The sequence below is a fragment of the Gymnoscopelus microlampas genome (genome assembly GCF_963454915.1).
Source record: "Gymnoscopelus microlampas genome assembly, chromosome: 4".
Lineage (NCBI taxonomy): Eukaryota > Metazoa > Chordata > Actinopteri > Myctophiformes > Myctophidae > Gymnoscopelus > Gymnoscopelus microlampas.
This window is the reverse complement of record NC_139941.1, coordinates 46,973,881-46,989,402: the sequence shown is the minus strand read 5'-3', so window position 1 is coordinate 46,989,402 and position 15,522 is coordinate 46,973,881. Positions and strand designations below refer to the sequence as shown.

The 15,522-nt window shown below is 41.5% G+C and overlaps 1 protein-coding gene across 3 annotated transcripts in view; it reads left to right on the top strand.

Annotated features, from left to right (window-relative positions):
• Positions 1-15,522, top strand: part of grin1b (glutamate receptor, ionotropic, N-methyl D-aspartate 1b) — a gene marked incomplete at both ends in the record, with an annotated part of 69,650 nt that overhangs the window by 28,130 nt on the left and 25,998 nt on the right. For all 3 annotated transcript variants that reach the window (XM_084055226.1, XM_084055225.1, XM_084055224.1), the window contains 7 exons: positions 2,257-2,354; positions 3,937-4,058; positions 8,517-8,691; positions 8,865-9,012; positions 10,481-10,567; positions 12,499-12,634; positions 12,878-13,005. In XM_084055226.1, coding sequence (XP_083911352.1) covers positions 2,257-2,354; positions 3,937-4,058; positions 8,517-8,691; positions 8,865-9,012; positions 10,481-10,567; positions 12,499-12,634; positions 12,878-13,005 — 894 coding nt within the window. The remainder of the gene's footprint in view (positions 1-2,256; positions 2,355-3,936; positions 4,059-8,516; positions 8,692-8,864; positions 9,013-10,480; positions 10,568-12,498; positions 12,635-12,877; positions 13,006-15,522) is intronic.

The window sequence follows — 15,522 nt, the reverse complement described above, 5'->3', positions numbered from 1 at the left end:
AAAAAGAAGTGCAGCAGGTGAAGTTCCATTCCTATAGTCTTAACTAAATCATATGGAATGCAAGACACTATAGTTTGGTGCAGAAGCCTCTAACCGTGCAGAAGCCTCTTAACTGTAATGCTGAGGCAGTAGCTCTGAATACCATGGGGCAATCGTGTCCAATGAAGGATTCAAACAGGAAGTCCTTGCCAGAATTGCGCAAACAACCGCTGCCCTTGGCCTTGCAAAGCTCAAGCCCATATGGAAAGACAAAAACATCAGTATGGCATCAAAAGTGAGACTATTGCACTCACTCGCCATCTCAATCTTTCTAAACTGCTCAAAAAAATAAAGGGAACTCTTTGATCCCTTAATTCTTTTGAGTTTTTTCGTTAGCAGTATGTACACAGTTCATCAAAAAACTCAAAACAATTAAGGGATCAAAGTGTTCCCTTTATTTTTTTTTGAGCAGTATATATGCTTGTGAAACTTGGACCCTCACAGCAGAGCTGCAGAAGACAATACAGATGTTACAGAAGACTCATGGGTATCTCTTACACCCAACACATCACTAACCAGGACGTTCGGCAAAAGATCAGCCAAGCCATCGGCCCACATGATGATCTGCTCACCACTGTTATAAAGCAAAAACTCAGATGGTACGGCCACATCACCAGATCCTCAGGTCTTGCAAAGACCATTCTGCAAGGCACCGTACAAGGTGGCAGGAGACAAAAAGAAAAAAGATGAGAGCTGCCAAGGACAGAAAAGGATGGAGCGAGCTGGTCAACAGATCATCTGTGGTGCCCCGGAACCCCAACGACCCTCCAGGGTTATGGGATAGATGGAGTGAAGGTGAAGTCGACGACAACCAACAAACCAACAACCAAAATAAAAAGCTAGGCCATGATTTGAAATAAAATCATGAATAAAAAGATGGAGCGTCAAGTCTCTGGGGCCCAGGATTTCTAGCCGCACCCCTGCCTCCATGTGTCCTTTGGTGTTATTGAAAAACAAGATAGGGGCTCACAACTCACTTTAAAATGCTCCAATTTCTTTCACAACACAGCAGAAATATACAACGTTTTGACCTTGCGGTCTTTTTCAGTACTATACTTGAAAAAGACTGCAAGGTCGAAATGTCTTATATTGCAGCTGTGCTGTGAATACAATTGGAGCATTTTAAAGTAAGTTACGAGCCCTATCTTGTTTTTCACAATTCTGTTTTTGCAGTTTGGCTCAGCACCAAGGGACGGAAGAATCCTTTGGCGTTATTGTCATCAGGGTATAGTTGTTGGGTGATGGTGGTTGGTTTTTGTTTGGTGGTTGGTTGTTGGGTGGTTGGGGTTATTGGTGAGTAGGGATGGAGCTCGAAAACCGAATCCGAGTCCAGCCCGGTTCTGAATTTATCGAGACCCGGGTATCAATAAGCTTTGGACTTGTCGAGCCTGTTATCGAGTATAGCGGCCTGTGACGTCATGTCTAAACAATCAAAACAAGAGGCGATCAAGAAATAAATCTAATCACCCACGCTGGCACAAACATGTCGGTCTAAAAGTGTATTGATCCTCGCTAACCAGCGCTGCCCAGGGAAACAAGGACGAGGAATTTTATTGGCTCACTATTGGATACGTCGCTTCTTTAATGGGGCCATAAGGGTCCATTTGGTTCCATTTGTACGGGTGGTTGCGTCGTTGTCTTTACATGTGCGGTGGAATAACGGCCGTTACGAGTGAAACGCTCAAAAGTTTGATTGTTGGGTGGTAGGTAGTTGGTGGTTGATGGGTGGTAGATGTTGGGTGGTAGTTGATGGGAGTTTGTTGGACGGGTGGGTGGTTGTTGGGTGGTGGTTGTTGATTGGTTGGTGGTTTGATGTAATGGCGGTTGGTTGGTTGGTGGTTGGGCTTGTTGGTTGTTGTTTGGTTGGTGGTTGTTGGAGGTGTTTTTTGTTCTTGGTGGTTGGTGATTGATGGTTGGTTGGTGGTTGTTGGAGTTGGTGGTTGTTGGAGTTGGTTTTGGTGGTTGGTGGTTGGTGGTTGATGGTTGGTTGGTTTGTGTGTTTGTTGGGTGGTGGTCATGGTTGTTGGGTGGTGGCCTGTGGGTGGGAGGGCTCTGATAGTGAACAGCTGATCATGTGTTGTCCTCCATGTGTCCTGTGGTGTTTCTTTTGCTTTGGTGTGACCCGTCTTCCTGCAACTTGACCTGTCCTCCTGCGCCGTGACCCGTCTTCCTGCCACTTGACCTGTCTCTCTGCATGGTGGCCTGTCTATCATCCAGGCAGAGAAGGTGTTGTTGTTCAGTCAAGATACCAACCTGACATCTCTGCTACTGGAGGCCAGAGACCTGGAAGCTCGAGTCATCATCCTGTCTGCTAGGTCAGTATATCTGTCTGTCTGTCTGTCTGTCTGTCTGTCTGTCTGTCTGTCTGTCTGTCTGTCAGGTTAGTACATGATCCTGTCTGTCAATAAGCTTATGGTCCTTGCCTTCAAACAGGGCAGGGGCGCAGGAAGGGGGTGGTTGTGACGTACCCAGACAGTTCCATAAGGGTGGAACCCCCCCACACACATCTACTTCCTGTTAGTAGACTAAAAAATAGTGTTGACTAATCATATTACAAGCTGCTCTTACTTTGAAATCCGCCCCGGTTTTAGAGGAAATTGCATTTCTGTTGAAGCCAAGCCAAGCTGGTCAACAAGAAAGAAAACACACATGGATGAATGATGGATTCAATGATGGATTCATCCAACGCCAGATTTATGCTATGAAAACCACCCTCTTGTGACCTAAACAATGTACACACTTTGGAGCTTTCTCTATGAATCTCAGCAGCAGTTAATTGAGTCATCAATTACTGTATGTCAATGATGTCACAGTGAAGAGAATAGACTCCTGCACACAGCTGTAGGAGGAAAAAAAGACCAAAAAAGAGACATGCAGCAAAGATCGTCGGGATCGGGACTCAAACCAGCGATGCGCTGTCAGATTACATTAGAGCATAAGTGCCCGGACCACTAGGCCAGCAGTCCGGGCTTTTGAAACTTATTTGAACCAAACAAAATCACTTACCCTAGCTTTAACGTTTCGGCCATGGCCGACAGTCTACTTTTTAAAGCAACACATAATGTACAACCTTGACTTCTTTAATAGTCCATATCTAGAGGACACTATGAGGCTCCTTTTAAAGATAATTATATGGAAAATACTTTAAATGTGAAAAGTTCTTCATAACTGCTGAAAAGGCTATTGAATGGGTAGCACAATGCAATTATGCTGAGGTGGTTTAAATTTCCAAAATGGCAGCATATATTAGATGGATTGAAGAAAATCAAATCAAAGTTACACAATGGAAAATAAGGGCCGTCTGAGTTTTATGATGATGAACAATTTTCAAAGCAGTACCAATTCAACAAAGAATCAAAATCAGATTAAATAGAAAATTATAATTAAAAGAATCTGTCCCGCAATTAAACTATAATCTAGAGTGGGCCATTTCAATTATTTATTCTTTGGCTGCATAATTTACTTTAAACATAAGTTTATGCCATCTATCTCTCAAAAGAGAAGAAAAAAGTAATGTTAATGACTATTCTCAAGAGAGTAACGTTTGTTTATACTGAACAAAACATAATAATAATAATAATAATAATAATACATTTTATTTATAACATACTTTACATTTTTGGAAATCACAAAGTTCTACAGGGTTTAAAAACAATGACATAAAAAACAAAGGCAAGACAGAAACAAAAAACATTTTGCAACCACATTAGACCCTTCTTGGGATAAAACGTGGATTGAAAACTAATTAAAGCATAGAGTAAAAGACCTAGAAAAAAAAGACTAAGCAAAAGCTTTGTTCTCATGGCGAACAATCAAAATTAATCACAGGCAAAAATTTGAATTGCTGGGTGTGCGTGTGTGCGTGTGTGTGTGTGTGTGTGTGTGTGTGACACACAGTGAGGACGAGGCTGCGTTGGTCTATAAAGCAGCTCGTCACCTCAACATGACGGGTTCCGGGTACGTCTGGCTGGTCGGGGAGAGAGAGATGAGCGGAAAGGCCCTGAGTGAGGCACCAGATGGTAGGAACGCACCTCCTCCCAACCATCTCCAACCTGACATCTCCACCCCGCCTGCCCTGCTGTTAGATCATATGGCAGACTCTCTCTTTCTCTTTCTCTCTCTCCCACTCTCTAACTCTCTCTCTGTGTCTCTCTCTCTCTCTCTTTCTGGCTCGGTTTCCATCCAAATGTTGCGCAAATTTCCAAAAAGTCAGCAAAAAAATTAATCAGTGCATGATGTTCCCATGACCTGTTGTGCAAACATTCAGAACAACGCAACACGATTATGTCATCGTCGGAACACCAGCCAAACAGTTATGGAATAGTTTGCATTGACGTTACATAACACCCTCCGACAGGTGGTGTACAGCACTGTTTATGGATTACTAGAAACTAATAGAGATTTTTTTTCTATAAACCTGAAACTGTTGGTAGGTCACTGGCAAGCCATCATGTATTCAATTCATCCGGTTCCTTTATCAGCATCTTCTATCCAGCATTTCTACATCAGCCAAGTGCCAAAAGATTTTTGCGATATTTAGGCCTTTTTCTTTTTTTTTACCCATTAAAACCGGGAAAGCATCATGTGTCATTTTAGATTTTGATCACTTTATTTTATTCTTTGGCTATTCAAAAAGTAGCCAAAGGCTAGCTAATAGGCTATTCAAAAATAGCACTTTGTGCCGTGCTATGAGCTTGTAGATCTGCCATTTTGGAAAAATCATGAACATTTTTGCTAATCTTTTAATATATAGCCTATATATTTTTTAAGCGGATATTTTTAACTCAAATCTTTGCATCTGTGTGTCCCTGGAACGAAATAAGTTTCTCAGAAAACTGATTTGGAAGACATTTGTAGAGTCGGCCTCAGGTCTTAATGGGTCAATTCCATTCAGGGTTTTCATGAGCATATTCAAAAAAATCACGTGAAAACAGATGGATGGAGACCCATTTTCTGTCTGTCTCTCTCTCTCTCATAATGATGACATCTGTACTCATCATAGCTAACACCTCGGTGTGCGTTGTGTTTCTCTTTCTGACGCGTTTGAACGTTTAAACATCCCAAACAGACCAACATGTTTAAAGGTTCCAAACGGTGTTTATTCTGTGAAACTTTGTGGCTTTAAATGTCTAACATCTTTCTGTTTGTTTTCATTTTTATAGTGTGTGTCGTCTGCCCGCTCGCCAACCTCTTCTTTCAGTAGACATTAACACGCGTGTTAAGTCATTAACACGCCTAGACTAGAGAACATATAGAACATGTACTGTTATGTCTAGTCTTTATGTAGGTTCACAGAATTTACAGAAACAGGGATACACATAACGAGTTTGAATCAAGTTTATGATTTTTTTTTACATGGGGTTGGGTGTGTCCCACCCCATGTAAAAGGTAGGGGGTAAGTACATTTGCCAGGCAGAGTTGCTATAGCAACAACGCCCCACCTCACATGCCCACACACAATGAAATCTGTGTGAACGCAATGGTAAGATTCCGCCGTCGCTTCCTGTTTTCCTGTCTGAAGCTCCGCCCTGGTCAGTAGAAGCCACACCCTTTTCAACACAGTGTTTCTGCCTCCTGCTGGGGGGCTATTTGCGCAGGATGACTCAGCTAGCCAGAGAACTCATTAGCATTGACCAAATGACTGGATGGTTCTAATGTTAGCAGTCTTTTACTGTACTGAATAAGATGTGTCACAGGCTTCAACCTAAAATGCATTAACAACTTTTAACCCTGGTGTCCCTATTTAGGGCATGCCCTATAGGTAAAAAATCTACAAACTCACAAAACGTTAAGATGCATTGTGAGCTTGTCGATTGGCTATCAAACATTTAAATATTTAGATTTTTTAAATTGAAAATGTTTTCAATTAGTTGTTCGAAATAGGGCTTAAGTGGTTAAATGGCTCAGTCAGCCAGATAACTGAAAACACTGGCAATTAATTCCTTAATATCATCAGGCTTATCATTTATAGCAATTTCACACTCCTTGTAAGATGGATGGATAGAACCGACTCATAATTATGTTCAGGATTATGGTCATTAATATGTATGGCTGATTGGCGTTCAGTAGCTTATTATAAACAATATGATGTCACATTCAATCTGCTGTGTGAAGTTCCCTGGCTAGCTGGCTGATCTTCAACATCTCCAGCTGCTAGTTAATATTGTAAAAGGCTAGCCTGTGCGCGCTACAAAACAGCATGTCCTTCTTAACACATCTGTGCATCAGCTACTGTACTTTTTAACAGAGCACGTGTCACGGGTACTGTATGTTAACGGAAACACGTTGACACGTCTGCTGTTCTGTTAAAAAGAAACATGGAATGTGCAGTGATTTTACACTCTAAAAAAAATCTACAACCGAGAACCACTGGGCTTATATAAAATGGTTTCAAAAGATATATAGTTAGAATTCTATACAATGTGCAGGTTTTTTTTTGTTTTCTTAGATATGTTTTCAACTTTTAAGACAACATTCTGGTGGTTTAAACAAGAAAAGAAAGACATTTCATTATTTATTGCCATCATATACAGTATATTGTGCTATTATGTACAGTGGTGGATTATTAAGTGCATCTGAGTATTGTCAGTATAGCACCAAAGTATAGGTACAGTATAGCCTACTAGATCACATGGCTTTGATTCCAAGGTTCCACACACTACTGTATATTATACAGTATATTATTCTGTATGACCACACAGACACAGAGAAGAGCTATTTTCTTATTGGTAGGGCTTATAGTTATTCTTAAAGAAACTACCTAGCCTTTTATGTGCTATTAAAGAATATTATTCAAAATTCTGTACAAAAATGTCATTGGGTAGAGTAGTATAGTAAATAAAAGCTGTCAAAAGCTTTTGTGACGAAACCATTTTAAAGGAGCTCCAAAGCAACACGGTGACCATTTGGATTCAAGCCAGGTTCCTTTCCACACACACACTCATATTATTGCCTGCATTGATAATCCAGCCAGCCATAAAGCCAGTGTGTTAGCGCTGCTTAGCATTCCACATTGAAACCAATGGATCCAGCTAGCTACTGTCGGGAGACGGGAGCATACCGATGTTCCCACAGTTCAATGTTCCCTCAACCTTAACCCTAACCCTAACCCTGAATCCTAACCGTAATCCCAACCACAACCCTAACACTAACCCCAACACCTACCTACCCGGCCTAATTCCAACACCAACCCTAAAATGAGGGAACATAGGGCTGACCCCCTACCGCCAAGAATTGATCTACAAGCTAACATGTCACAATACGTTGTTAGCTTGTAGATCAATACTGGTCGGCAAGTGACACGTCGTGCCACGGGGTATAAACTTGGCTTAAGTGCAACCATTGTGCAGCTAGCAGTAGGCTACTCATTGTTTTAATGAGGAATGCCAACATTGCTAATTAATTGTTGTTTGTCTAGCTGCATTATATGTAGGTGCAGACAGTTGTTTGCCAATATGCCAGTGTTTGGTTAGGAAGCATTGTATCAGGGTTGTTCAGGGGGGCAACCGGTTGTTGTTGTTGTTGTTGTTGTTGTTTTAGAGAGTAGCATCTTGCTCCTTGCATGTGGTCCTGTGATGCAACAGACCCACCAGCCTGTTAATGCTAGCATGCTAGCCTGACGCCTCACACCTGTGTGTGTGTGTGTGTGTGTGTGTGTGTGTGTGTGTGTGTGTGTGTGTGTGTGTGTGTGTGTGTGTGTGTGTGTGTGTGTGTGTGTGTGTGTGCGTGCGTGCGTGCGTGCGTGCGTACGTGCGTGCGTGCGTGTGTGTATGCGTGCACGCATGTGTGCCTCCCTCACACTGTGATGATTCTTATTAGCCCTGTTAAGCGACGGGGCTCTAAGGACTGCCTGTGCCGTTCAGTCCATCCATGCACTTCAGTCCCCAACTAGCTATTAACACCAAACAAACATATCCATGGAATTGACTGTGCACCTTCGCAATGGCCAGAGAATGAACCCTACTTATTTACTGATCCGCTGGCATTTCCTCTAGCACCACCCTTAGGCCAAAATGACAATTTTGCATGCGATATACCTCATAATCTAATATGCAGATTGCAGGATGAACCCTATTGATTTTGATCACCCCCCTTTTCTCTCGAGCCACCCTACGTATTTCCTGTTTTAGAGGCACTTTGTAGCTTTTTAATTATGGTACTTTATTTTATTTAACTTTAAAGCTTTTTCTTACAATATGTGTTAATCCTTCAATGATTATGGATGAATACTGTATATACGTAACACCCCCTGTCAAAACCACACACTTCCACCCCTTGGCATCCTGCCCCCTTTTTATCAGCAAGACCTTTTAGACTCTTTCAGTTATACACCAGAATCTATTTGTAGATTTGTAAAATGAATGTGCTATGTTAATAACTATTTAATTAATTCAACTCTTTTAATTATGTCCATGTATTTTGGGAACGTGAGTGTGTGTCTACTACAGTGTCTGACCTGTCTCTCTCTCTGGTGCTAGGTCTTCTGGGGTTACAGCTGATAAACGGTAAGAATGAGTCGGCTCATATCACGGATGCGGTGTCGGTGGTGGCCCAGTCTCTACAGGAGCTCTTTGAAAAGGAGAACATCACCGAACCTCCCCGAGGATGTGTGGGAAACACCAACATCTGGAGAACCGGACCACTTTTCAAACGGTCAGTAGGATGATAAGGGTAATGATAGTAATAATAATAATTATAATAATTATAATAATATTAAACTTTAATTGTACATCAACTTTTTAAAAACAGTTACAGATTGCTTCAACAACATCAAAGTCGTTAATAAAAGCGCATTATAGAGTAACAATTCTGTGATTGGTTGTCAGGGTGCTGATGTCATCTAAGTACCCAGACGGTCTGACGGGGAGGATTGAGTTCAACGACGATGGAGACAGACGCTTTGCTACCTACAGCATTCTCAACCTGCAGAAACCTGGCAGGCTGGTGCAAGTAGGCGTCTTCAATGGATCACAGGTAAAAACCTGCTTGCTAAGTATTGCTGGTTTTCTATCATCAAATAGTGTAAAAACATTTTGGCATGTACACAAAATAAAAATGAACAAAAATGTTTATAGAGCACCGGCACACACTGAAGCACTATAGTTTCATATCAGGAGCTCTAGTTCTGCTTGTTTTGATATGCTATATCAGGACCTCTATAGTACTGCTGGTACTATATCCTACACTGGTTTCCCTAGTATCCTACCAGGCATGGGTGCCGAATTATGTTTTTGCCCGTGGGTGCTCAACACCAAGCCTGTTCACATGTCTGTGCACCCAGCATCACAAAAAGCTGCCTACATTTTAACCCCTTAATGAGTAGGCTGCTAGAGTGTTTACTGTGAGACTAGACCTTTTCGGACAGGCTATAGAGAAGTGACAATGTGATTATTGGCTATGATAATAAAACCATAACTGGCACATGGAATTAATAATCAGACATTGCAGATTACAGAGCGAGAGTTGAAAGACAGACATCCGTTCAGAATTACACCTCTCTCTTAGCCTGGTTCCAGCCCATAGACCCCGCCCACTCTCTGAGTGAGCTCCTCTTGGTCTGGCATTATAATGTCAGCCTATGGCTTTTCGCGATCGAAGAGATACCTGACAAATCAGAGTCGGAGGTGGGAGTGGTCTAACGACAAGCCAATCAGTGAATATCTGCTAAAACAAGCTGTACGATGACGTCAGATGTAGGCGGAATCGTGAATCTCTTGTGATTGGTTTAGGGAAATTCGAATCCCCTCCCTCTGGTAATCGGACACTGCAGCCAATGTCAGACTGAAGCTCCACGCAACTTCTGTCTGATAATCAGGCTACCTCTCTCTCTCTCTCTCTCTCTCTCTCTCTCTCTCTCTCTGTCTCTCCGGCTTTGAGAGAAAGAGAGAGAAGTGTGTGACAATGTGATTATTGACTGATGATAAAACCATAACTGGCACAATAATCAGACATTGCAGATTACAGAGCGAGAGTTGAAAATTACATGTGCATCCTGCGCACGTTATAGAAAGCATTACACATTGACCGTCCAACCGGCACATTCCCAGTGGGCGCTCGTCTGTCTCCCGTGGGTCCTGGAGCTCCCGGGCACCCATGGGATCGGTGTCTATATATGCTACCAGGACCTGCTAGTACTGCTGGTGTTCTATCCCATAAGGGAGTGCAAGGGTCAAGTGGACCTGCAATATTCCTGTAATCCTAGAAAGATCACACACACATATATATATATATATTGTGTGTGTGTGTGTGTGTGTGTGTGTGTGTGTGTGTGTGTGTGTGTGTGTGTGTGTGTGTGTGTGTGTGTGTGTGTGTGTGTGTGTGTGTGTGTGTGTGTGTGTGTGTGTGTGTGTGTGTGTGTGTGTGTGTGTGTGTGCGTGCGTGCGTGCGTGCGTGCGTGCGTGCGTGCGTGTGTGTGTACGTGTGTGTGTGCGTGTGCGTTCAGGTGGTTATGAACGCTCAGAGGAAGATTATCTGGCCTGGAGGAGAAACAGAGAAGCCACGAGGATACCAGATGTCTACTAGACTGAAGGTACTAACTACTGCTGCTGTTACTACTACTTCCACTAAATTAATTAGTGCATGCTATAGAATCGCAGACAGAGATAACTTTTAAAAGCCAATAAAAATGTTTTGCCACTTACAACAATATGTCATATCGTCACTGGCGGGCAGAAACCTTGTATCTCCACATTTCAATAATCCACATTTAATATATTTTGGTAAATTAATGCTCTACTACTTCATCACAAGTGTCACACAAAAGTAGTGAAAATTTGCCAATCTATAATCTTGCTATTTTCACTATTTTATATTATTTTTTAAATGGATATTTACAAGGTTTCCACCCAACACTGAAGATATTATGCAGGAAGTGAAAAAAGTGCAGTAAGGGTTACAGTATGTAGTATGTTAGTCACTGCTGCTTTCCCTGTCGTTATCATTGTGCTGCATGAACGACAGCAGCTAAATGACTGCGACGTGGTTGGAGATGTGAGGGCCCAGTGTTTTGACAGGAACGCACAGCTGATTAGAGCAGCGAGCTGCATGTGCATGATTAGCCTACATGACCTCAAATACATTGTGTGTCCACAGACTAGTATGAGATGTGTTCTTCTGGGCCTCGTGATGAACACATTCTGATTCCTCCCAAGGACGCAAGTCTGTTCTTTTCATTTAGGGCTGACACTTTACATGACTATTCAATGTCACACAAATAATTGCGATTAACGATTTACTTGTGTTTTTATATAAACAATATTTTTATAGATTTTTTTTCCTTTATCCAAACAACATTACAACATTACAATACAGAAAAGAAAATGGGCAAGTACATTCAACATTACAAGACAATCCCACAAAATAACAACAACAAAAGGACCACACATAATGACAATAACAACAACATCGGCACTACTCCTCTCCAGGTTCTTCCATTAAATGTGACAGATTATTATTTTTGATAACAAAGGGATTCTACCGACGGCCAGTCCAGTGTTCGTCACAGGGGTAGGGACAACAGATGCAGAAGAGATAAACGCTGGAGCAACACAGACATTTTAAGCCTTTTATTATTTAGGTGCAAGTATACATTGACTGACGTTTCGGTCTTTCGGTCGAAAGACCCAAACGTCAGTCAATGTATAATAAAAGGCTTGTTGCTCCAGGCTTGATCTCTTCTGTATTCTTTTTGATTCTTTGTATAAAACGACCCCACACCTCCTGAAACATATCTTGTTTGTCCATAAGAAAATGTGATTATTTCCAGAGGTAGACGTAAAGCCAGTTCCCTGAACAACTGTGCAATGCTTGGTTTATCCGGCCTCTTCCAGGATAATGCTATTACTCTTTTAGCTTGTAAAAGAGAGATATCTGTAAGCATTCGCTCATTGCGCCTTATACAGTGTCCAACTGGATAGAGGCCAAGCAGGAAGAATTTGGATTCTGGTACAATATTAATTAACAAGATCCTCCATCTCATGTTTTTGTTTCTTGGGCTTGTTTCTTTTTGACCACAAGGTTAAAACGTAATTTAGATAGCATGTTATTTAGACAGATGCTATAGGTTCATTGTTTACCTGGTATCCTTTAGTTTCAATGTTAAGAATATTATTTTTGATAGTATATTGTTTAGACTGATGCTGGGTTCTTGGTTTACCTGTGATCCTAGTTTACTGAGGCACTACAATTTCTCTATGCATTTGATGTGTGTGTAAGTCGCTCTGGATAAGAGTGTCTACTAAATGCCTGAATTGTAAATTGGACTACCATCTCGTAAAGTTGCATCATGAACTGTAACATAAAAACACGCTATTGTAATTATCATGTGCAGTATGTAGATGTGTCTTATGTTATATGATATCACATAACATAAGAACATGTTATTGTAATTATCTTGTAATTACATGATAATTGGTCACCCTGACTCTCAATTATAATCTGTAATATGTAATCTGTTTTCAGATTGTGACCATCCATCAGGAACCATTTGTTTACGTCAAGCCAACAAAGACTGACGGGACATGTAAAGAGGAATATACACTCAACGGAGTTCTTATCAAGAAGGTTATCTGTACAGGACCCAATGGAACGACACCGGGTACGTGCACACGCACGCATGCACGCATGTGACACACGCACACACGCACACACGCGATACATCTGTTTGACAAATGTCAAACAGATGTTGGCAGCGTAGTTGATGTCAATTAAATAACTGCCAGACTTTATTTAAGTCTGAACATCTCCATGTTAAATAACCAGCTATGTGTGTGTGTGTGTGTGTGTGTGTGTGTGTGTGTGTGTGTGCGTGTGCGTGTTTTTGTTTGCGTTTTTTGTTCAGGTCAGCCCATAGTTCCTCAGTGTTGCTATGGTTTCTGCATCGACCTGCTGATAAAACTGGCCATGAACATGAACTTTACTTATGAAGTTCACCTGGTGGCTGATGGGAAATTTGGCACGCAGGAGCGCGTGAGTACCAGTGTGTGTGTGTGTGTGTGTGTGTGTGTGTGTGTGTGTGTGTGTGTGTATGTGTGTGTGTGTGTCTGTGTGAGAGAGAGAGAGAGAGAGAGAGAGAGAGAGAGAGGGAGAGGGAGAGGGAGAGAGAGAGATTTGTTTATTTTTGTCCCATAATTACATGCTTTTATTAGATCATTCCTGAGCATCTATTAAACACACTGGTTTTTTTTTCATTGAACATATCTCAATTCGTTTTTTAGTCTTTCTCCTCTTTTCGTCATTTTCAGTTCTAAGTATTGCAGTTGTAAGTAACTGCATTAATATTAATTAGCTCACTGCCGTGAGTGGCTAAGGGCAAGAAAGCCTGGGCACAAGGTTAATACACAATCTATTAAAAGTCTAGCAATGAACACTGAACCCTGCAAGCTAAATAAACAGTTAACTTTAGCTACATAGTTGATTGTATTATAATTATGTTCATTACCAGTGGCTGTGCCTGGATTTGCTCTCTACCTGTGCTAAGAAAGAGCTAGATTCAAGCTAGGTCATTATTACATGGGGTGCTGAGTGAACCTTGAAATGTAAACATTTTTGTTATAATGTATGGCTAGTAAATTGCAAGGGATCATGATTAAAATAACATATGTATGGTATAGGTCAGTGGTGGAAAAAGTAAAAAGAAAATGTTAAAAAAAGGTACAAAAGTATTGGTATCAAAGTGTACTCACAATGCGTCGCGATGCGACGCATTGTGAGCTTGTAGATCGGCTATTTTCAAATGGCCAAAATGTATATTGGGCTGAAGTGGTTAATGTATGTTTTGTAATAATAATCACTAGTGACTAAAGTTTTCAAATAATTGTCGTGGAGTAGAAGTAAAAGTACTGAAAATTGGACATACTCCAGTGAAGTAAAAAAATACCTCAAAATTGGACTTAAGTACAGTACTTGAGTACATGTACTCAGTTACTTTACACCACTGGTATGGGTCATTACCCAACTTAGTCAGAGCCAGCTAAGTTGAAGGATTTCTGCACTGGGAGCTCCCACACACGCTAGCCAACTGTGTTTCAGTGTTTTCTGGATTCCAGTTCAAAAAATAGCACAAAAAAAATCTGGATTCCAATTTAAAAAATAGCAAAAATAGCAGATCTACAAGCTCAAAACGAGTCGCACAGTGACGCATTTTGAGCTTGTAGATCGGCTACTTTTGCTACTTTTGTGTGAATTTCGAAGTACAGCATTCATTTACGAAGAAAGTTCAAATATGGAGATAAGAGGTGTCTGCCCGACAGTATATGCAATGTGGACCTCTCGAGTGAGTGAAGAAAAATAGTGGCCCTCTCATCATCAGAGTTGCCCAACCCTGGGCTAAGGAATGTGGGCGTTTCATTCAAAATGGTGGCGTGCCCTATAGCGTGCCTATTCTGGCATTCGGCGAAATTACCCGATCCACAAGCTCACAGCGCATCTCGCTGTGGCGCGTTGTGAGCTTGTAGATTGGCTATTGTTGCAGATAAGAGCTTTTGATGTTGGTTGAGGGGGGGGGGGGGGAAAGCAGTCTATAGGGTTTAAGTGGTTTAATGAAATGCAAGGCTGAAAACACGGCCCTTTGAAGTAGAATTTACTCCAACCCCCTGCAATTGAGGAAGTGATCCCGCTGTCAGACTTCCGTTGCTGGATGACATGGTAGAACAAGGTCTTTCAACTGGCAACCTGTATAAAGCCAACCCATTGACCCTAAAATGTACTTAAAGTACCAAAAGTAAAATTAGTCATTATGCAGAATGTACATGTTTTCAAATGTGTAAAATGTAAAATAAATCCTTTGAAAATAGCAGATCTACAGGCTCACAACGCGTTGCATTGCGATGCGTTGTGAGATTGTAGATCTGCTATTTTCAAAGATTTCTTTTTGGCTATTTTCAAAGAGCCACTTGCATCTTGTGCCATAAACTACTACCATCCTATGCAAACTACTACCATCCTCTCTGTCTCTCTGTGTCTCTCACTCTCTCTCTCTCTCTCTCTCTCTCTCTCTCTCTCTCTCTCTCTCTCTCTCTCTCTCTCTCTCTCTCTCTCTCTCTCTCTCTCTTGAATGAGTAGGACTGTTCTGATGTCTTGTTTGAGTGTAGAGAAAGGTTAATAAAGGCTTGGTTAAAGGTCTCTCTCTCTCTCTCTCTCTCTCTCTCTCTCTCCTTGACAAGCTCCTCTTTAGCCAAAAGCAGGCGAGCAACAATTAGCTAGGAACACATTTACCCTAATGTTATAGTCAAGTCATTAAAATTAATCCAACACTTAATTATTAACACCATGCTTGCAGCAGGGTCTCTTGACCTAGTCTGGATCATTATCTTCTCTTTTGAGACAGTGTGTGCAGTGACTGCTTGGCAGCCCATGGCATGATATATTCCCCATGGCCTAATTTAACCACATAAAGGGATAGTTCACCCCCAAAATGATTTTTCCCCCCCCTATCGATTACCAGCTAATGGAGCATTGATTCCATGGAGACTTTTTAGTTTTTGT